The 23148-nt window shown below is 45.6% G+C and overlaps 2 protein-coding genes across 5 annotated transcripts in view; one reads left to right on the top strand and one right to left on the bottom strand.

The window, feature by feature from the left end:
• CLCN3 (Cl-/H+ antiporter 3) overlaps positions 1–15821 on the bottom strand; it is a 90990-nt gene extending 75169 nt beyond the window's left edge. For 2 of the 4 annotated variants that reach the window (XM_055428004.2, XM_055428009.2), the window contains exons 1-2: positions 15606–15821; positions 3176–3351 (exon numbers count right to left, since the gene is read on the bottom strand). In XM_055428004.2, the coding sequence (XP_055283979.1) occupies positions 3176–3335 (160 nt within the window). In that variant the 5' untranslated portion in view covers positions 3336–3351; positions 15606–15821. Of the gene's footprint in view, positions 1–3175; positions 3352–15393; positions 15575–15605 lie in introns of those variants that run through there. The other 2 variants (XM_055428006.2, XM_055428008.2) reach the window with 2 other exon arrangements.
• Positions 15822–16189: 368 nt separating this feature from the next.
• The window catches only part of NEK1 (NIMA related kinase 1), a 160198-nt gene continuing 153239 nt past the window's right edge, over positions 16190–23148 (top strand). The window contains exon 1 of the mRNA XM_055427998.2: positions 16190–16490. The gene's annotated coding sequence lies outside the window, so the exon portion shown is untranslated. The remainder of the gene's footprint in view (positions 16491–23148) is intronic.

Below are 23148 nucleotides of genomic sequence, written 5' to 3'. Positions count from 1 at the left end.
AACTCTGTCAAATGACTTATATGATCCTTCAGCTATCATGAATGAAATGAAGGCATATAACCAAGCTTGATGACTCATTTTATTTGTAATTAATTCACTCATTGAATAAATAGGTGCCGGCTATATGTCCAAAGAGCTTCCCTGGTGGCTCAGTGGCAAAGAATCTGCCTGCCAGTGCAGGAGATGTGGGTTCGATCCCTGGGTCAGGAAGATCGCCTGGAGAAAGGAATAGCAACCCACTCCATATTCTTGCCTGGGAAATCCCACGGACAGAGGGGCCTGGAAGGTTACAGGCCATGGGGTCACAAACAGTCAGCCACGACTTTGCGACTGAATAACAACAACAAATATGTCAAGAAAGAAAAGTACTAGTTTATAGTGGGACTAATGAGAGTACACGCTATAATCTCTAGAGTAACCCATCAAAATATAAGAGAATCCACAACAGTACTGGAGGGAAGGCAAAGGAAGCAAGGTGGAAAAAAAAAAAACTGTGACAAATAGAAATAGAAAGACAGTAGACGTGAACCTAAATATATCAGTGGTTACATTAAATATGAATGGATTACATTTACATAAAACCAATGCAAAATACAAAACTCATATATATGCTGGGTTTCAGTACGTCCATGCATGCTCAGTCCCTTCAATCGTGTCCAACTCTTTGAGACCCCATGGATGTAGGCTGCCAGGCTCCTCTGTCCATGGGGATTCTCCAGGCAAGAATACTGGAGTGGGTAGCCATGCCCTCCTCCAGGGGATCTTCCCAACCCAGGGATCAAACTCGAAGTCTCCTGCATTGGCAGATTCTTTACCACTAGCGCCACCTGGGTGTTGGTACAAATATAGCCAAATATTTCAATGTAACAGAGGAAAAAGTCCAGAAGCAGACCTATAGAAATACATCCACATGATAGATGAGAAACATGTCACTCTGATACACTGGAAAATGGAAGATTTTTCAATATACAGGCCAAATAGTTATCCATATAGGAAAAAATGAATCTGAACACTTACATCACATATAAAAATTAACTGCAGTTAGATTATAAAACTAAATGTAAGAGACACACAAAAAATAAAACTTCCAGGAGATAAGGAGAGAATACCTTCTTGACCTTGAGGTATGGGAAGCTATCTTAACACAGAACAGGAAAAGTATAAAGAATAAAGGAAAACATTAACTGGGTTTCATTAAAATTGACAGCATCTTCATCAAAAGATTCTATTAAGAGCAAGAGAAGACATCTGCAATACATAAATCTAACAAAGGACTCAATCAGAATGCATAAAGAACTCTTAGGCAAAATGAGTGAACAGGCACTTCAAAAGACACCATCTAAAAAGCCAAACAACACACAAAAGGCATTTAAACTCATAAGCCATTAGGCAAATGTAAATCAAACCCCAAATCTGAGACTACACACCCACATCAGAAGAGCCAAAATTGTTAAACTGATAACATCAGGTATCAGTGAAGACGTGATGCAGCAGAACTCTCATGCACTGCTGACACAATGTAAAGACTGTCACCACCTTTGACAGGATCTGACATTCACACATCTATCATCTAAGAGGCCATCTTGAGGGATAGATCCTACACAGCTGTGTACATGACGTGCACTAAAATATATGTACCTGAAAATTCTCAGCACCATTATTGCCAATAGCCAAAATCTAAGAAAAATTAATTTAAAAAACCTATATGTGTTTCACAACATATGATGGATAGAACAGATAAACTGAAGTGTATTTACAAATGGCACACTACATGGCAATGAAAATAAATTAACTACTGCTATACTCAACAACATAGATGAATTAAAACACAAGTAAATGACACCAGACTCAAAAGAGTATATATAGTATAAATCCTTTTATATAAAGTTTAAATACCTGCAAATGTAATCTGTACTGACAGAAATCAAAATAACAGTTACCTCTGAAACTGGAAGGGGGAACATGGGCGGATTACTGGGAAACTGGTCATGTTTTATTTCTTAATTGAGGTATTATGAGTGTAACTACTTCATAGAAATTCATTAATTGCCATGCTTATGACATGGTGATTATTGTGCTGGCTAATTTTATGTATCAACGAGGCTAGGCAAAGAGATGCCCAGATAGCCAGTAAATTACAGACACACATCATGTCTGTGTGTGTCTGTGAGGGCCTTTCCCAAAGAGATGAGCATTTGAACTGGCAGACTGAAAACTCTGCTCTTGCTGGAGCCACCCTCGGACATCAGTACCACCGGGCCTGGGCCCTCAGGCGCAGACTGGGCCTCAAGTCACTGGCTCTCCTGGTTCCCAGGCCTTTGGACCTGGACTGGAACCACAACACCAACTCTCTTGAGCTCCCACTGTGCAGCTGGCAGCTGGTGGGACTTCTCATCCTCCACCATCACATAAGCCAATCTTTCATAATAAATCTCTTTCTGTATGTCTCCATCTCTCTCTATATATAATATATACCCCATAAGTTTTGCTTTTCTGCTTCAACTACAGTTGTGTACCTCTCTGCAGTATATTATACTGAAATTTTTAAGTTTATCCGTATATGAGGTTTTCTTTTGGGCTTCCCTGGTGGCTCAGTGGTAAAGAATCTACCTGTACTGCACGCAACTCATGTTTGATCCCGGAGTTAGGGAAGATCCCTTAGAGAAGAATAGAGCAACCCACTCCAGTATTCTTGCCTGGGAAATTCCATGGACAGAGGAGCCTGGTGGGCTACAGACCATGGAGTTGCAAAAGAGTTGGACAGAACTGAGCAACTAAACAACAAATGAAAAGTAGACACCAGTGGTAATGGTACAATACCGTGAATGGACTAAATTCCAATGAATGGTACACTTTACAATGGTTACATGAATCACTGCAATTACAATAAAAACAGGGACTTTCCTGGTGGTCCAATGGCTAAGACTCCACGCTCCCAATACAGGGGGCTCAAGGTTCAACCCCTGGTCAGGGAACTGAATTCCATATGCTGCAACTAAGAGTTCACATGCCACAACGAAAGATTCCGCATGCTGCAACTAAGATCCACCACAGCCAAATAAATAAGGAGAAATTAAAACAACAAAAAGTCATCCCAAACTTAACCTCAATAAAGCAGTGTCTATCAGTAGACATTCATGATGACAAATATTAAGAGCTGTAATGTCAAACTTACCCACTGCTGTGTCACCATCTAACAAATTGTCATCTTCAGAAGTCTGGAAGTCCATAATAACACCTGCCCCGTCTAAAAGCTCCTCATCACTACTCACACTGGTTATACTGTTGTAGCTGTTTCTACAGTAGCCTCTATGGAACAGCTGCTCAGACTCCATTTAGCTGTCTGGTTATCTGAAAAAAAAAAAAAAAAAAAAGGTGGGGGGGGCAAGAAATGGCTTTAACATTTTCCCAACATATAATAAAAACCATCTACTTTAACAATTTAAAGAAAATTTCTGATCTCATATTAAAAAAAATACTAACTTTGTTCACTGCAAGAATAGCTAACTCTATTGGGTTAAGTCTTTGGGGATCATTTAATAATTGCCTGCCAACGTAGCTGAAGCAAGAGACACAGGTTCAATCTCTGGGTTGGGAAGATTCCCTAGAGAAGAAAAATGGCAACCCACTCCAGTATTCTTGCTTGGAAAATCCCATGGACAGAGGAGCCTGACGGGTTGCAGTCCATGGGGTTACAAGAGTTGGACACGACTGAGCAACTAAACGACAACCACGGTATACGTGGGGCATCCCCCCAAAGAATGGGGGCTGTGGTAGAGGCTGGCCTGAAGCACATAACTGGCTATGTGTGTACAGACCACCTCTGGAGAGAATTCCAAGTTGCCCACAGGAGAATGGAACAGTGGCTGAAGCACCAGGTATGAAAGGGAGACACTACGTCCCTTCTGGATATCACACCAGGTGCAAATACTAGTGTTAAAGTAATGTCATCTAAACATCCGTAAAATTCCATTCTCCTTTCATCACTTTAAAATTTAAAGCTTCAAAGCCATGAAAATATGGTAATAGGTCACTATTTGCATTTCTTCCCAGAAGAGAATTAACATGCAAGAACATGTTTTCAGGGCTCTTACTCCATACTTTAAGAACAATGTAATTCCTGAATAGCTTGGTGTTTTAAATGCATCTACCTACTAGCTCAACATCAAAATGAGTGAGCAAGACACTAGCGAGAGGTTTGAAAGGTTTGCGGGTGGGACTTGAAAGCTGGAATCGCAGGAGCGGTTCATCCAGTAAGCCTGGTGAAACGAGATGTGTCAGCTATCACGATGAACGCACACATGAGGAAAGGTGAGTGGAACTATGCACGGTCCACTTTCAGCGCTGAGACCTAGCACACAGACTGGAAGGCCAAGACACTCTCTAGTCCTCAGGACATTCTCCTCTGGTCAGGTGGGGCTAGGGTGGGGGAGAAGTAACCTCTAATTAATAATTACGGGGTCGCAAAGAGTCGGACATGACTGGGCAACTGAACAACAACAACTTTTAAAAGATGTATAAATTACCTAACTTAAAGAGAAGTTAAGAGAAGGTGAAGCTTGAGAGCTCTGGCCTGAACATCTTACACAGTTCCGTTCCGTTCAGTCGCTCAGTCGTGTCCGACTCTATGCGACCCCGTGGACTGAAGCCTACCAGGCTTCTCTGTCCATGGGATTCTCCAGGCAAGAATACTGGAGTGGGTTACCGTTTCCTTCTCCAGGGGATCTTCCCGACCCAGGGATCGAACCCGGGTCTCCCGCATTGGAGGCAGACGCTTTAACCTCTGAGCCACCAGGGAAGCCCTCTTACACAGTAAGAAGAACATAATACACAGATAACAGTGATCAAATATCAGACTGTTGACTTAATCAAGCAGGAAAAAAGAGAGATGTATTTAGTGTTCAATAAAACAGGCCTTTCGACAACAATGCTAATCTGGTCGTGGTAGAATAACCAAAAACTAGCACCTAAGTTACAAGGAAAATTTTAAATATTTACTGCTTTGCAACTTTACTGATGTTTCATGATTACCTCTACCAAAGATGGCCTATTATACAGAGATCTGTTAGAATGTATTAATTAAAACAAGAGTTTTATTTCAAGGTAAATGTTAGAATAATATGAAAATAACTGTTCATGCTCGGAGAAGGCAATGGCAAGCCACTCTAGTACTCTTGCCTAGAAAATCCCATGGATGGAGGAGCCTGGTAGGCTGCAGTCCGTGGGGTCGCTAAGGGTCAGACACGACTGAAGTGACTTAGCAGCAGCAGCAGCAGCAACTGTTCATGCTAAGAACTTTGCAGTGTCCACAAAGGTGATCAAATTCAATATTGTGGCTAACTAAAACGTTTTTTTTTTTTTAAAAAATAAGCATTAACAATTCAAAAGTCATTTTGACTTTGATGCAGCAAAGCACATACACTAAGGTTTTGCAAAGAACACAGACACTATTCTTCACTTTGTCACGTGATGGTCACACTGTAAGCGCTTAATACTTGTGATAACATACGTCAATGGACATTAATTTGCTAGAGGCCGTCCATCACTGAGAACTTGCGCAAAAGTAAAACTGTGTCCTGGGCCCTCCATCAGCAAGTACCAACACAGCTCCTCCGTTTTGTCCCTGGAAGTCCCTCGAAAACACTTAGTGATAACTTGTAACTTAACCCTTTCACAGTGTTTATAAAACTTCATTTCACGAACACCTCTGGTACACCTAAACTTCACAGCTTTCTCTGTAAAAAGAGCAACCAACTCTGTTTCAAAGTTTATTAAAATCAGGTCTGTGTGGGTTCCTATTTCTATAAATTCAACAACTTTAAAAAACTATTCTGATTAACCCAGAAACCTGTAGAGCTGAACTGTCTGACCAGCAGCCACTAGCCCTGAAACATGGCGCTAAGATGAAGTATCTACTGGATTCCTGTGATTTCATGACAAAAGGAATGCCAAATATTTCATTAATAATTTTATATTGATTCCATGATGAAACAAATGGGCTTTCCCCAGTCCCTCAGCAGTAAAGAATCTGCCTGCAATGCAGGAGACACAGGTTCCATCCCTAGGTCAGGGAAAACCTCCGGAGGAGGAAATGGCAACCCACTCCAGTATTGTTTTCTTGTTCCCCACTCCAATATTCTTGCCTGGGCAATCCCATGGACAGAGGAGCCTGGCAGGCTACAGTCCATGGGGTCACAGAGTCATATAAAGCACACACATGTGTGCAGAATAATACTTGAGATATAATGGGTTAAACAAAATATATCATTAAAATTAATCTCACCATTTTCTTTTTAATGTGGCTACTAAGAAATTGGAAGTTATACATGTGGCTTGTATTTGCAGCACAGCTATTTTTATTGCACAACACTGCTATAAAATAGTCAAGAATCTATGAAAGCATAAAGTAAGTACACAGAAGGAATGTGGACACCAGTGTTAAACGGCTTTAGGTTCTAAACTCCATCCCCAGGCTTGATCACAAAAGGCTATTTAAACCGTAATACAGCAACTGAAATTCTGCATATAAAAAAAATGAATACTACAGTCTTATTTTTCCTTTTAAACCGTCAAAAACATATTTTAAACCATTTCAAATCATTTTAACAGACACAGTGACTTGCGAATATACTCCTGTAGAGCTATGAAGAGTAGAGCTCATCCGAGAAAAATCCCCAGGGAGGAAACCGGTGCGCAGCAAGGACCTGCTCAGTGACCGCACACCGCCACCCTGGCCCGCGCACCTCTTCTCCAGCCTTTCCCCAGGGCAGGCCTGACGCTCACCTCTCCGGCTGGCTGCCCCGGAAGGCGGCACAAGGCCTGGCTGCGCCCGTTTCTGCACAGCACCACGCACCTATGAGGGGTGCACGTTTTTAAACGTTTTACTTGGAGACAATGGAGATGCGAGGGCTGGGCGGCATCACCAATGGATTAAGGCCATAATCACTTCTCACCACGTTTTGCCAGCAAAGTCTTCAACAGCAGACAAGCCCGTGCAGCCAGGCCTCTCCCAGACACACACCCTCCTCTGGGCCCTAGGAGGCTGCCCCGGTGCCTGCCCAGGCTCAGCTGCTCCCTGGGCTTGGAACGGGCCCTCCCCTCGTCACGGAGGTGACAGTCCTATGCGCCCTTCAGCTCTCATCTCAAGCACCCTCAAACTCTCCAGCAGAGTTTATACGTCAGGCACCACCCTAAGCACATTACAAGCTCACTGAGTATCTGTACTAACCACAAGCACAGCCCTGAAGCTCAGGCTCTGTCACCCCCATTTCACAGGTGAGGACACCGACACACGGAGAGCTGCAGGAACCGCTGCAAAGTCGCCTGCCATAACGGAAGCCGCCTCAGCACCCGGCCGCCTGGGCCGGCCGCCCCGGCCAGGTCAGCGCGCACAGCCCAGGTGCAGCGCCACCCTGCTCCAGGGGTAACTGGCGGCTGGCTGCCCCCGGAGCGCGACACAAGGCCTGGCTGCGGCCGTTTCTGCACAGCACCACGCACCTGAGGGGTTCACTTTTTTAAACGTTTTACTTGGAGACAATGGAGATGAGAGGGCTGGGCGGCATCACCAATGCAATGAACATGAACTTGAGCAAACTCTGGGAGATGGCGAGGGACAGGCAGGTTGGCTGGCTGTGGCCCATGGGTCGCAAGGAGTCGCACACAACTGGGAGACAGAACAGCAATGGTGATTTCGCACGCAGCTGCAGTAAGGAATTCAAAGAGCTCCCACGTCGCCACCCCTGAGCACCCGCAACGGTCACGCTGTGCCACCGACACAGGGCCTCCCCTCACAAGGACCCCTCCTGCTGCCTCTACAGCCACCGCCTCCTAACCCCTGGCGACCCACAACCTGCTTTCTATTTCCGTGACTCAGCCGCGTCAAGAGCACTGCACAAATGGAGCCGTGCGGCCCACGCCTTTGGGACGAGCTGCCCACTCGGCACCGGCAGGACTCTGCAGAGCCGTCCGGGGCCGGGGTCTGTCAGCAGTCCTTCCGTCTTTATGGCGGAGTCGTGCTCCGGACACAGATGCCATGTATATTTGTTCAGCCATTCACCTGCAGAAGAACACCTGGCTCTTTTCCAGGTTTGGGCTATCACAAACAAAGCCACAGTAAATACCCATGTACAGATTTCTTTGTGAACTTAAAGTCTTCACTTCTCCGGGATAAGAGCCAAGGACTGCCATTACTGTGCCATATGCACATCTGGCTCCTAAAGAAACGGCCAGTTTAACATCCCTCCCCACGCTGTCTGGGTGAGCCTGGTTTTCCACATCCGAACCGGCACTCGGTGGCGTTCTGTTTAGCCACTCTGACAGGTGTGTTGCAGTAGCTCATGGTTCTTTTAACAGGGTTTCCCTGCGGCAAGTGTTGAACATATTTTAAGTGCTCACTTGCTACCTGCATATCCTTCTCAGCGATATGATTGTTCTTTTCCCAGTTTTCTAACTGAATTGTTTTCCTTCTGAGTTTCATATTTTAGAATATATATCTTAAATACTAGTCCTTTGTCAGATGTGTTGTTTGCAAATATTTTCTGCCACTCTGTAGCTTGGTCTTCTTTTTTCTAACAGGGTCTTGTTTGTTGTTTAGTTGCCAGGTTGTATCTACTCTTTTGTGACCCCATGGACTGTAGCCCACCAGGCTCCTCTGTCCATGGGATTTCCCAGGCAAGAATACTGGAGTAGGTTGCCATTTCCTCCCCCAGGGGATCTTCCTGACCCAGGAATCGAACCTGTTTCTCCTACATTGGCTGGTCTGTTTAACAGGGTCTATCACGAAGCAAAAGTATTTAACTTTGATGAAGTTCAATTTATCAATATTTCCCTGAAGGATTATGCTTTTGGCATCAACTCTAGGAAATCTACCAAAGATTTCTCCTAAATTTTTTCCTAAAATTTTTATAATTTTACATTTTATATTTAACTCTAGTCCAGAGGACGAGATGGTTGGATGGCACCACTGACTCAATGAACGTGAGTTTGAGCAAGCTCCATGAGATGGTGAAGGATAGGGAAGCCTGGGATGCTGCAGTCCATGGGGCTGCAAAGAGTCGAACACGACTGAGTGACTAAACTACAACTGTAGTCCATGTTGAGTGAATTTCTGTATAAGTTGTAAGACACAGCCTGAAGCTTGTATCTGGATGTGTGATGTCCAATTGCTCCAATGCCATTTGCGAAAAAGGTTATCTTCCTCCCACTGAATTGTTCTGGGGCCTCTGTTAAAAATTAGTTGGGCTTATTTGTGTGAATCTGTTTCAGAGTTCTCTGTTCTGTTTCATTGATCTGTGTTTCTACACGTACAGCAATGACACAGTACTGACTACTAGAGCTCCTGACATTGGAGAGATTGATTTCTCACACCTGATTCTTAATTTCCAAAATTTTGTTATTCTAGTTCCTCTGCTTTCCCATATTTATTTCAGGATAGTCCATCTGTATCTACAGAATTTTCCTGGATCAATTAACTGTCTATGGTGTGAATAACAAACTGATCTATCTGTACTTGGATGACATATGAAGAGAACTGAAATTCAACAAGACCTAAGCTGAACACAGCTTGTCCTCCCCCCTCACCATCTCAGTTTACAGCATCACCATTTACCTTGTAGGCAAAGTCAGTTTTCCGAGCTACTGATTGATGTATTTGACAAACTTTTTGCTGAGCACCCAGCATGTGCCGGGGTTCTGAGTAAGAAGAGGTCCCTGTTCCCAAGGCGGTGAAGGTGAAAGACACACATGTACCTACACTCGATATGAGAGGCACACAGGAGATGCACACAGGAGATGCACACAAGTACACGTGACGACAGGAACAAGCTGCTGCCTGGGACAGTCTGCCAACACCGGAAGAGGACACAAGCACCGCAGGCTCAGGATGAGCTAACGAGGCCAACCGTGAGGTGACCAGGCAATGAAGGGGAAAAGAGCAGCGTAATACAACCTGCTCAGGTAGCTTATGTAAGAGGTGGGGACTAGAGAGTAGCTGGGGAGGCACCCAGAGGCAGGGAGGGGCTCCTGGGTTCTGCTGAGGAACCAGTTCACTCACTCATGTCAGCACATGGTCAACCACGAAGTCTTTTAAGAGAAGTCACCTGATCAGAAGTGAACTTTAACAAGACAACCACGGCAGCAGTGTGGAGGACAGACGAGAAGGGCAGGAGACTGAAGAACAGCTCTGGGGAGGCGTCCGGGGACCCTTACTCCAGGAGACCCTTCAGCAACCCTGAGTATAACACAATGAGGGCATCACTGCACTGAGCCTCAGTGACATGACAGAGCAGAAAGGGCTGTAAGGACCATGGAGGAGGCCATGGCAACTAACAAAATGCGAGGAAGGGAGAAGGGAAAATCTAGACACCTGCTTGGTTTCTGGCTTGATTAATTGGTTCAAAAGAGCTGCAAGGAACAAAGCGTCATCTCCTGAAGCTTACAGGCCTGAACACCAGAGTGTGCTTTCCAAACGTAGGATCAAGGCCAGACTAGAGAAGGGGATGGTGACTCTGAGCACCGATGTGGTCCCCAAACTGCACACACTGAGCAGTGCGGCCCAGAACTGGGGGCTGGGGAGCAGAACGAGGGAGAATCTGGACATGCGGCTCAGGGGCCCAGAGCTGAGGGGAGGCACACTGACTCTTCAGAACTCCAACAAGGTTCTGGCTCCTCATCAAGGGAACTGGGTAGGGCTGAGGGCCATGGCTAAGCTTCCACGGCACGTCTGTCAGCCACCTGACAGAACAGCAGGCACAACCGGAGTGGAGAAAAGAGAATCCCGGGTGTCAGCAACCAGAGAGATGAGCGGAAGTCTCAGGATCGATGACAGCAGTGAGGGGACCCTGAGTGATCTACCACTTGGCCCCACGGAGCTCTCCGGTAGAAACCTCTCAGGAGCTAAATGAGCAAGATACCCGTCCAAGATTAAAATGTGACCATGAATTTCAACAGAATCACTTACTCCTTTATTGAAACTTATAAAACAGCAACTCATGTACCAGAAACTGTAAAAAAATAAAATACAAACAAAATTTCTATTGATTGATGGCATAAATTACATTTCCTACTGTCCTCAGGGATATGCTAACTTTTTCCTACAGATTTGTAAGTATCCATATAATAAAAGGGGACACGCGTCACAAAAGACACCAGAACTGTTTGAAGAGTTCAGAGAGAAGACTACATCCCACTGCAGCTGATGATGACAAGCATTCTTTGGAAGAGATACATGACCTGGATCTTGAAAATGGGGGGAAGGAGCATTCCCTGCCGGTCCAGAAGTTAGGACTCAGAGCTTCCAGTGCTGGTGGGGACCTGGGTTCAAAGCCTGGGCAGTGAACTAATGTCTCACAAGCCACCATGACACAGCTGGAAAAAAAAAGGTCGGACCTCACTGGGGCATAGATGAGAGGTCAGTTAGCTGGCGCGAGAGCACTAGCACGAGCCGCGCTATGGAGCCAGGGAGGCAACAAAGACTTGCGGATGAGAGTTCACGCACAGAACACAGGTCCAACACAAGGCCCATGGGCAAATAAGTTTTGGTAATAAAACACACCCCTCTAGAAATGTCAAGGCTAAGAGCACCAGAAAGGTTCTTTTTTTTTTTTTTGGAATTTCTACTTTTTTATTCACTCCTCCAAAAACACCACAGGTCAACCCACCCTTGAGCCTCCTGGCTTCATGGTTCCTCACCTCAATGGACACAAGTCTATCATCATCCAGACAAGTAGGAAATTCATCTAAGTTGATGAGGCTCTGTTCCTCCTCTGTTTCTGGCAATGGCAACACCAAGATTCATCATCGGTTTCCTAGAATTTCTGCCTTCAAGGGCCTTCCAGCCTGCAGATGCCATGTAGACTCACCCTGAAGGCAGCCAGTTGTCCCTCCACAAGGGAGTCTTCAGTCTGTGCTGTTTGGATGCTCCCAGAGACCGACGCCTCACTAGCAGCTTACTGCTTCCAGAGCCTAAAGTTCAGTCCCTTTAAAAGTCATGATTTCAAAGCCAACCACACCAAAAGATAGTTGTGACACCCAAGGGTGCCAAAATACAACTACTTAAACACAATCAGCACACTCCACGAGGGACAGTGACACAACAAAACTGGGTCTTGCTTTCTGGGGTTGATCTCAGGCAGGAGTCCCCTTGGCAGGAGGGCAGAGAAGCATCGGGTAGAGATGTCAGACAGGGCCAGGTCAGAGATGGTATCAGAGAGGAGGGCACCCTGAGCAAAGGCACGGGGATGAGACTAATGTTTGAGGGCTTCCAGGAGGGGCTGCACGTCTATTGCTGTGCGTGAGAAGGTGGTACAAACCTGTCTATATGGAATGCTCAGGACAACCCTGCGGGTAGATGCCATTTGCTGCCACTGCTAAGTCACTTCAGTCGTGTCTGACTCTGTGCGACCCCATAGATGGAAGCCCACCAGGCTCCCCCATCTCTGGGATTCTCCAGGCAAGAACACTGGAGTGGGTTGCCACAGAAAGGTTCTTGAAGAAACAAAACTTACTAACAGTTTCTCAAATGTATTTTACAAAGGGTCGGTTCCTCCATCCCTTACAACATCATGAAACGTAGATCGCATCGGAACATCACCAGATTAAAGAATGCATCCTGATACAAATAGTCAGTACTTACAAGAAATGATAATTAAACTGATTTCCTCCCAATGTAACATTTGTTGATATTTTATCCTACTGTCCATTAAGATAGCTGCATGTCTAAATCACTGCACCTTTTGTATTTTTCTTTGAAAAAGTACTAAATGCATAACCTGCTAAAGGAAGAGGCTATCTATTCTGAAAAAAATTTCCTAGATTCAAAATATTTTTTAGATCCAGTAAAAAAGTTAAATGCCAGATGATTTTATAAGGAAACACACATACACAGACACAAGGATAAAGCTCAGACTATCACAAGCAAAAAGGTAAAGAACCCAACAATAAGATGCTGTGGAAGACGTACGCTTTGAAAGCTAATTTTCATGACTTTATGAGACACAAACTGTTCGACTACTTCCCATGAGGGCAAGAAATATGTTTACCTGACTTCGTTCCAATCAAAGCTGCAGATCAAATCTCTCTATATTTCAGCAATGCAAATGGGCAGTTTCCCCATGTAGGTTCACCTTTCATTTTATTCTTAACTGAAGAACAATGATCTTTAAGAATCAAAATGTATCATAGCTACTATGTTTAAATACACATATGAAAGTATAATTTTAAAAGAACACAACAGCTTATTGAGTCGTGGAAGAAAGGGTACTCCAGAGCTTCAATGATTTTACATTACTTTTATATTGAAGAATGAATGGACCTATGATACCATCTCTCTCACCCTACCTTTTCTTCCAGTATTTTGTTGAGTCTTACTTGCCTTGAAGTGCAGCCACTGATAGCAAGAGCTCTGAAATCACACTGTCAGGCTTCAGTCTCCGTTCTGACACTGACTGAGACCTGGGGCAAGGCAATCAGATCCTCTATGCATCAGTTTCCACGTCTCTATGATGGGAAAAGGAGAAGGCAGTGGCACCCCACTCTGGTACTCTTGCCTGGAAAATCCCATGGCCGGAGGAGCCTGGTGGGCTGCAGTCCATGGAGTCGCTAAGAGTCGGACACGACTGAGCGACTTCACTTTCACTTTTCACTTTCACACATTGGAGAAGGAAATGGCAACCCACTCGTGTTCTTGCCTGAGGAATCCCAGGGATGGGGGAGCCTGGTGGGCTGCCATCTATGGGGTCACACAGAGTCGGACACGACTGAAGCGACTTAGCAGCAGCAGAAGCATGATGGGAAAAATCAAAGTACCAACTCCAAGGAGCTGACAAGAGAACTCAGACAATACACAAAACCACTTCAGAAAGGTCCTGAACCACAGAATTCGCTCAGTAAATGCTAACCCTTATCATATTTTAGGTCCCTGATGAAGAGTTTGACTAGAAACTAAGCTGAAAGTTCCACAAAGCAGTGACAGTGGCTCAGCTTCCCAGGATGCTGCTCTGGCATCTGACCCACCACAGAGATCAAATCTGGCTTCCTGAGCAGTCTGAAAATTATTACCAACAGGTCACAACAGGAAATGGAAAGCCTATCACCAACATGAACTGGAAAACAGCCAACTCACTAACACAAAACCATAATGTGAGCAAATCTTTCCCCTAAACTGGATCTATCCAAAGCTAGGTTAAGTCATTTGCATATGATTGAAAATACACGCTAAAACACAAGTTCCAACTAAAGATGTAGGTACTATACACTCATATTGACCTCTTAAAATAATTTCAGGTATTTTTCAAACAAAGAATCAGTCTTTCAAGAGTGTGAGAGGTAAGGTGTGGGAGGAGATGCAATCTGCCCTGGGTTCTGCCAATAGACTGTTCCTATCAACCAGAGGTCATAAACTGCAGGCTGAATCTGAGTAAATATCTGTACGGCACACACATGGCTTTTAAGCCCTATTGTGTAACAAAATACAATCAGCACTGGCACATTTTAAGGTGAAAATCAACCATCTATACAGGAGCATTTTAACTCCTGCATGATTGCTACACAGCATTTTCTAGTGACTCACAAAGCAAGTAACATGGACTGACATCAAATTATTTATGTAAAGACTCAACAATCCTTTGATTGTTGAATAAACCACATAAACCACAATGATGCTGCAGGAACTGAAATGCTTGGCTCAAAAAGTTTATAGTTTGCAGAACTCAACTTCTGAATTATAAAAAAAATAATAATAAAGTGAAGTCACTCATAAAAGATTTATCTCATAAAAAAGAATTTTCTTCCAAAGGAAACACAAATTTCAGCCTCTAATATGCATAAATCATTTCAGTCGTGTCCGACTCTGTGCGACACCATAGATGGCAGCCCACCAGGCTCCCCCGTCCCTGGGATTCTCCAGGCAAGAACACTGGAGTGGGTTGCCATTTCCTTCTCCACTAATATGTATAAGGTGTACGTAATTGTCTTCTATGAGCTCCAGTTTTAAAATGCTGTGCAAATAAAGCACATTATATAGAAAATCAATTTCTGTGTCTACGGTGGTTTCCAGCCCAAGTTTAAGATCAAAACATAAATGCTATGTATGTATCAACTGTGGCTTGATATACACATAAATCTTTTAAAAAGTGACACTGAACAGTAAGTTTATATTTGGGCAAATTTCGCGAAAGTGAAACCCACAATCTCTTCCTGGCACCTACGTCCACTCTGTTCAAAGGTCTTCTGGCAGTTCCTGAAGAAAGCAGGTGCAAGCTTAAAGAACGGTCTCGGGCCTCACCTGCCGCTGGCGGGGTCAGCGTCCCGCAGGCCAACCCGTCCCAAGATCAGGATGGCGAGGCAAGCGACGCCGGCCCCGCCGGCTCCCGGCCCCCGCCCGCCGCCGCCACTCACCTCGCCGCTCAGAGGCAGGGCAGCCCCGGGGCCGCGTCCTGCGCCGCCGGCGGGCTCCGCATCTGAGGGCGGCCGGCGCGCCCAGCCCCACCGCGACCGCGACCCACAGGCTCAGCCAGGCGGGAGCCGCATCAGGTTGGAGCCGCCGGCTCTGGGGCCCCGGACTCGACCCGCTGCTGCCCCGAATCAAACACGACCGCCTTAAAGCTCACCTCCCTCTGGAGGGACCACAGCTGCAGCCATGCTCCAACTCGGGGAGAAACTGGAGCGCCAGGCCGCCAGCACCCCTCCTCGGCACTCGGCCCAACTCCGGCCACAGGCGGACGGTACCGCAGAAAGGGCTGCGGTTCCGAATCGTCCGGACCGACCCACCGACCCCGGGAAGCGGACAGGATCCGCTCGAGCAGGGCCGACAGGTGCGTCGGCGCCTGACGTCACCGCGTAGCCGTGAACGGCCGTTCAGCGTCCGGCCCGGTTGGGACCGCGTCGGTGCCCATTGGGCGGTGAGGGAGCAGGGGGAGGGACTTGTGGAATAAGTGGGCGTGGCTTGTGGAGGCAGGGGGCGGACCTTGTGGGAGCAGTGGGCGGGTCGTGAGGAAGGAGTGGGAGAACCAGGTGGGAACAAGGGCCGTACAGCTACAGGGGCGGGCCTTAGGGGTGGAGAGCGGGCAAGTGGAGGCAGGAGGCGGGGTTGGGCGTATTGGGGCGGGGCCGGTTGGGGTGTGACCTTTCCCAGGTGGTTGGTCACGTCCCTCAGGCGGTGGGATCCTCCTGGTGGTGACCTCGCGAGAGGACAGAGGCGGCACCTGACTGCACGCGCCGAAGGGCGCTGCGCGAGCTAGAGTTCGGCCCCGGGCGGGCGGCCGCTGCGGCCCCCGCAGGCGAGTCTGCGGTGGCGAGAGCGCTGGTTCTGGGGACAGCCAGCCTGCCAGCCCACACAGGTGGCCCCGACACCGCGCCGGCACCCGGTTAGCCGTTACAAATTCTCAAAGATGCTTGGAAATTGACTATTTTGGAGAAAACACTCAACCTGAGGAGGATTCGAATGGCAGAGCTGAAAGGACTTCCTCTCGGCAAACACTTGTGGACCTCCTAAGGTGTGCCAGGGCGGATTCCAAGAGCAGGGAGGGCCGCTCAAGGACAGGCCGGTATGCGGCTCTGCGGAGTGGGGACGGCCTGAATCTCAAAGGGTGACCTCTGACCTGGAGTTGGGGAGGGGGAATGGTCAACAGCACCTGGTGGCAAAGAAAGGAAGAAGGCGACTGGTGTGACCTGATTGTCGGTGGGAGGGGGATAGGAGGGGAGATGCAGGAGTCAGCCTTTGTGCCCACGACTTTTGTGTTTTATCCCAGATAACTGGCAGTTGTTGGAAACCTTTGTTGTTGTTATTGAGTGGCTTTTCTTCCCAAAATTTTACTATGAAAAATTTCAAACCCAGAAAACCTGAAAGATGAAATGAGTTCATTGCAAACTCATAAATGGTTTTTTCACTTGTTTAAGGTATGTGATAAATGCTCTAAAATTTTATGTTTTAGAAGTCTAAAGTCAACTTACAGTAACAGCATATAACATGGAAATGTTTATCATGGGCATGATAGGATCAGTCATCTAGATTCAAAAATTCTGCTGTGTTAGCTTCATTTGTATTCAGGTGTAATTTTTTCCCCTGAAGTTTGTGACAGTTGGATGCAGACATTATAAAACTCTACCCAGAGTTTCATCTCCTGAGAATAACAACCTCTGGGCTTCTGTGGTGGTGCAGTGGTTAAGAATCCAATGCAGGGAACAGTCATTCCATCCCTGGTCCAGGAAGATCCCACATGGCCCTCGGCAGCTAAGCCCATCAGTTCAATAGTCACTCAGTCACGTCTGACTCTTTGCGACCCCATGGACTGCAGCACGCCAGGCCTCCCTGTCCATCACCAACTCCTGGAGTTCACTCAAACTCATGTCGTTTGAGTCGGTGATGCCATCGAATCATTTTATGCTCTGTCGTCCCCTTCTCCTCCCGCCTTCAATCTTTCCCAGCATCAGGGTCTTTTCAAATGACTAAGTTCTTTCAATCAGATGGCCAAAGTATTGGAGTTTCAGCTTCAACATCAGTCCTTCCAATGAATATTAAGGACTGATTTCCTTTAGGATGAACTGATTGGATCTCTTTGCAGTCCAAGGGACTCTTAAGATTCTTCTCAAAGACCACAGTTCAAAACCATCAATTCTTTGGCACTCAGCTTTGTTTATAGTTCAACTGTCACATCCATACATGACTACTGGAAAAACCGTAGCCTTGACTAGACGGACCTTTGTTGGCAAAGTAATGTCTCTGCTTTTCAATATGCTGTCTAGCTTGGTCATAACTTTTCTTCCAAGGAGCAAGGGTCTTTTAATTTCATGGCTGCAGTCACCATCTGCAGTGATTTTGGAGCCCCCAAAAATAAAGTCTGCCACTATTTCCCTATCTATTCACCATGAATTCAAATCCCAAAGAAAGGCAATGCCAAGGAATGCTCAAACTACCACACAATTGCACTCATCTCACACGCTAGTAAAGTCATACTCAAAATTCTCCAAGCCACGCTTCAGCAATACGTGAACCATGGACTTCCATATGTTCAAGCTGGTTTTAGAAAAGGCAGAGGAACCAGAGATCAAATTGGCAACATCCGCTGGATCATGGGGAAAAAAAGAGAGTTCCAGAAAAACATCTATTTCTGCTTCATTGACTATGCCAAAGCCTTTGACTGTGTGGATCACAATAAGCTGTGGAAAATTCTGAAAGAGATGGGAATACCAGACCACCTGACCTGCCTCTTGAGAAACCTGTATGTGGGTCAGGAAGCAACAGTTCGAACTGGACATGGAACAACAGACTGGTTCCAAATAGGAAAAGCAGTACGTCAAGGTTGTATATTGCCACCCTGCTTATTTAACTTATATGCAGAGGACATCATGAGGAACGCTGGGCTGGAAGAAGCACAAACTGGAATCAAGATTGCCGGGAGAAATATCAATAACCTCAGATATGCAGGTGACACTACCCTTATGGCAGAAAGTGAAGAGGAACTCAAAAGCCTCTTGATGAAAGTGAAAGAGGAGAGTGAAAAGGTTGGCTTGAAGCTCAACCTTCAGAAAACAAAGATCATGGCATCTGGTTCTATCACTTCATGGGAAATAGATGGGGAAACAGTGGAAACAGTGTCAGACTTTATTTTTGGGGGCTCCAAAATCACTGCGGATGCTGATTGCAGCCATGAAATTAAAAGACGCTTATTCCTTGGAAGGAAAGTTATGACCAACCTAGATAGCATATTAAAAAGCAGAGACATTACTTTGCTAACAAAGGTCCGTCTAGTCAAGGCTATGGTTTTTCCCGTGGTCATGTATGGATGTGAGAGTTGGACTGTGAAGAAAGCTGATCGCCGAAGAATTGATGCTTTTGAACTGTGGTGCTGGAGAAGACTCTTGAGAGTCCCTTGGACTGCAAGGAGATCCAACCAGTCCATTCTAAAGGAAATCAGTCCTGGGTGTTCATTGGAAGGACTGATACTGAAGCTGAAACTGCAATACTCTGGACTCCTCATGCGAAGAGTTAACTCACTGGAAAAGACTCTGATGCTGGGAGGGATTGGGAGCAGGAGGAGACAGGGACGACAGAGAATGAGATGGCTGGATGGCATCACCGACTCGATGGACGTGAATTTGAGTGAACTCCAGGAGTTGGTGATGGACAGGGAGGCCTGGTGTGGTATGATTTATGGGGTCGCAAAGAGTCGGACACGACTGAGCGACTGAATGAACTGATTCATCATGAAGTGATGGGGCCAGATGCCATGATCTTAGTTTTCTGAATGTTGAGCTTTAAGTGAACTTTTTCACTCTCCTCTTTCACTTTCATCAAGAGGCTCTTTAGTTATTCGCCATAAGGGTGGTGTCATTTGCATATCTGTGGTTATTGCTATTTCTCCCAGCAAGCTTGATTCCAACTCGTGCTTCATCCAGCCCAATGTTTCTCATGATGTACTCTGCGTATAAGTTAAATAAGCAGGGTGACAATATACAGCCTTCACGTACTCCTTTCCTGATTTGGAACCAGTCTGTTGTCCCATGTCTAGTTCTAACTGTTGTTTCCTGACCTGCAAACAGATTTCTCAAGAGGCAAGTCAGGTGGTCTGGGTTCTTATCTCTTTAAGAATTTTCCAGTTCGTGGTGATCCACACAGTCAAAGGCTTTGGCATAGTCAATAAAGCAGAAATAGTTATTTTTCTGGAACTCTCTTGCTTTTTCTATTCTCCAACGGATGTTGGCAATTTGATCTCTGATTCCTCTGCCTTTTCTAAATCCAGCTTGAACATCTGGAAGTTCACGGTTCACATACTGTTGAAGGCTGGCTTGAAGAATTTTGAGCATTGTGTGTGTGTGTGTGTTAGTTGCTTAGTCGTGTCCGACTTTTTGCAGCCCCATAGACTGTAGCCCACCAGACCCCTCTGTCCATGGGATTCTCCAGGCAAGAACAGTGGAGTGGGTTGCTATTTCCTTCTCCAAAAGGAACTACAGAAAGAAAGTGAAGTCGCTCAGTCATGTCCAACTCTTTGCGACCCCATGGACTGTAACCTACTAGGCTCCTCCATCCATGGAATTTTCCAGGCAAGAGTACTGACTTGTGTTGCCATTTCCTTCTCCATTTTGAGCATTACTTTGCTATCATGTGAGTAGAGTGCAATTGTGTGGTAGTTTGAGCAATCTTTGGCATTGCCTTTCTTTGGGATTGGAAAGAAAACTGACCTTTTCCAGTCCTATAGCCACTGTGAGTTTTCCAAATTTGCTGGCATATTGAGTGCAGCACTTTCACAGCACCATCTTTTAGAAATAGCTCAACTGGAATTCCATCACCTTCCACCAGCTTTGTTCGTAGTGATGCTTCCTAAGGCCCACTTGACTTCGCATTCCAGGATGTCTGGCTCTAGTTGAGTGATCACACCATCATGTTTATCTGGGTTGTGAAGATCTTTTTTGTATAGTTCTTCTGTGTATTCTTGCCACCTCTTCTGCTTCTGTTAGGTCCATACCATTTCTGTCCTTTATCGAGCCCATCTTTGCATGAAATGTTCCCTTGGTATCTCTAATTTTCTTGAAGAGATCTCCAGTCTTTCCCATTCTGTTGTATCCTCTATTTCTTTGTACTGATCACTGAGGAATGCTTTCTTGTCTTTCCTTCCTATTCTTTGGAACTCTGCATTCAGGTGGGTATATCTTTCTTTTCTCCTTTGCTTTTTGCTTCTCTTCTTTTCACAGCTATTTGTAAGGCCTCCTCAGACAGCCATTTTGCTTTTTTGCATTTCTTTTTCTTGGGGATGGTGTTGATCACTGCCTCCTGTACAATGTCATGAACCTCCGTCCATAGTTCATCAGGAACTCTGTCTATCAGATCTAGTCCCTTAAATCTATTTCTCACTTCCACTGTATAATCGTAAGGGATTTGATTTAGGTCATACCTGAATGGTTAGTGGTTTTCCCTACTTTCTTCAATTTAATTCTGAATTTGGCAATAAGGAAATCATGATCTGAGCCACAGTCAGCTCGCGGTCTTGTTTTTGCTGACTGTATAGAGCTTCTCCATCTTTGGCTGCAAAGAATATAATCAATCTGATTTCAGTGTTGAGCATCTGGTGATGTCCATGTGTAGAGTCTTCTCTTGTGCTGTTGGGTGCTAAGCCCATGCTGCACGACTATTGGGTCTGTGCTCTAGAACCAGGTAGGGCAGCTACTAAGTCCATATGACTCAGTACTGCAGCCGGTGTGCCCCAGAGCCCATGCTCTTCAACAGGAAAAACCACAACATCAAGAAGCCCGTGCGTCAAAACTGGAGAGTTGCCCCCATTCACAGCAACTATAAAAAGTCCACAAGCAACAAGTGAGACGCAGTGCAGCCAAAAATTAATAAATTAATTAATTTAGAAAAAAGTAACGGCCTTTCCTGGAGAAGGCAATGGCACTCCACTCCAGTACTCTTGCCTGAAAAATCCCATGGATGGAGGAGCCTGGTAGGCTACAGTGCATGGGGTTGCTAAGAGTCAGACACGACTGAGTGACTTCACTTTCACTTTTCACTTTCATGCATTGGAGAAGGAAATGGCAACCCACTCCAGTGTTCTTGCCTGGAGGATCCCGGGGACGGGGGAGCCTGGTGGGTTGCTGTCTATGGGGTCGCTAGGAGTAGGACAGGACTGAAGCGACTTAGCAGCAGCAGCAGCCTCTCCAACACAATCACAGTATCACAGCTAGAAAACTAACAGTAAATCCCTAATATTATCTGATAGCTAGGCTATATTTAAATTTCACCAGTTGTCAACAAGAAAAGAGTCTTTTGCAGATTTTTTTTTCAAACCAGGATCTAGTCAAGTTTCAAACCTTGCATTTTGGTTATGTTTCTTAAATCTCTTTTATTCTTCAACAGTCCCCTGCAATTTTTCATAACACTGATGTTTTAAAGAGACCAGACAAGTTGCCTAAAGAATGTTACAAGGTGAACAGTTTGGTTTTTTAATAATAATAGTAATGGTGGCTTGTGTAGATTGATCATGTCCCCAAAGACGATCCTCCCACATCCCACCCCACGCTTTATTTGGAAATAGGGTCTTTACAAGTGTGTTCAAGATAGGATCGTTAGGATGGGCCCTAATTCAACATGAGTGACATCATCATAAGAGAAGAGACACAGAGAAGATGGGCATGTGGAGATGAGGTCGAAACTGGACTTATGCAGTCCAAACAAAGAAGTTCCTGGGGCACCAGAAGCTGGAAGAAGAAGGAAGGACTCTTTTACAGAGCCTGATTTCAAACTTCTGGGCTCCAGAAAGGTGCAAGAATAAATTTCAATTGTTATAAGACCCCCAGTTTGTGGTAATTTGTTACAGCAGTCTTAGGAAACTAATACTGGGTTGACCAAAAAGTTCATTTAGATTTTTCATACAATGTCATGGAAAAACCCAACTGAGCTTTTTGGCCAACTTAATACAGCGGATTGAAACATTTGGAAACAGTACAGAAAGTCTAAAATGCAAGCTAACTTAGTCCTTGTACAACCAGATCAACCTCAGTGCTCAAAAAGATACTATTAAGTGTGTCTTGCGTATCTTTTCAGGGACATTTTAGGCACCACAAAGATGCTGTTGATACATACACCAAATGATGGAGGAAACTATTCGCCAGAAGCCCTGTTAAGAGAACTGGCTTGGCTGGGTCAGAGTTTTTGCAGTGTTTAGAGGGTGCCAGCAGGCTAAGTCGCTTCAGTTGTGTCCTGCTCTGTGCAACCCACCAGGCTCCTCTGTCCAAGGGATTTCCCAGGCAAGAATACTGGAGTGGGTTGCCATGCCCTCCTCCAGGGATCTTCCCAAACCAGGGATTGAACCTTGGTCTTTTACATCTCCTGCATTGACAGGTAGGTTCTTTACCACTAGCGCCACCTGTAGGAAATCCTAGATGTGTCTCAGCTAGTTCCTAGAAGAGGAGTTTGTTTTCCTTTTGAGAGAAGAAAGGGAGGGGAAGGAGTGAGTTGACCAGGAGGAGGAGGAGAGTTAGCAGTGCTGGAGGAGAGAGCTGTCAAGCTTTGTACAACAGGATCTGCAAGAGAGGCTGCTTTGCTTCCAGACCAAGTTGCATCAAACTCTGTATCACACATTGCTTTTGGTTTCCCTCCAGGGAAAGCACAGGAGAGTAATGAATACCTGATCAGAATGTATTTTTCTGTATCTTACC

This window comes from Moschus berezovskii, chromosome 7 (genome assembly GCF_049115385.1).
Source record: "Moschus berezovskii isolate FMDL1 chromosome 7, NW_MosBer_1.0, whole genome shotgun sequence".
NCBI classification, from domain to species: domain Eukaryota; kingdom Metazoa; phylum Chordata; class Mammalia; order Artiodactyla; family Moschidae; genus Moschus; species Moschus berezovskii.
This window is presented reverse-complemented; position numbering and strand designations above follow the sequence as displayed.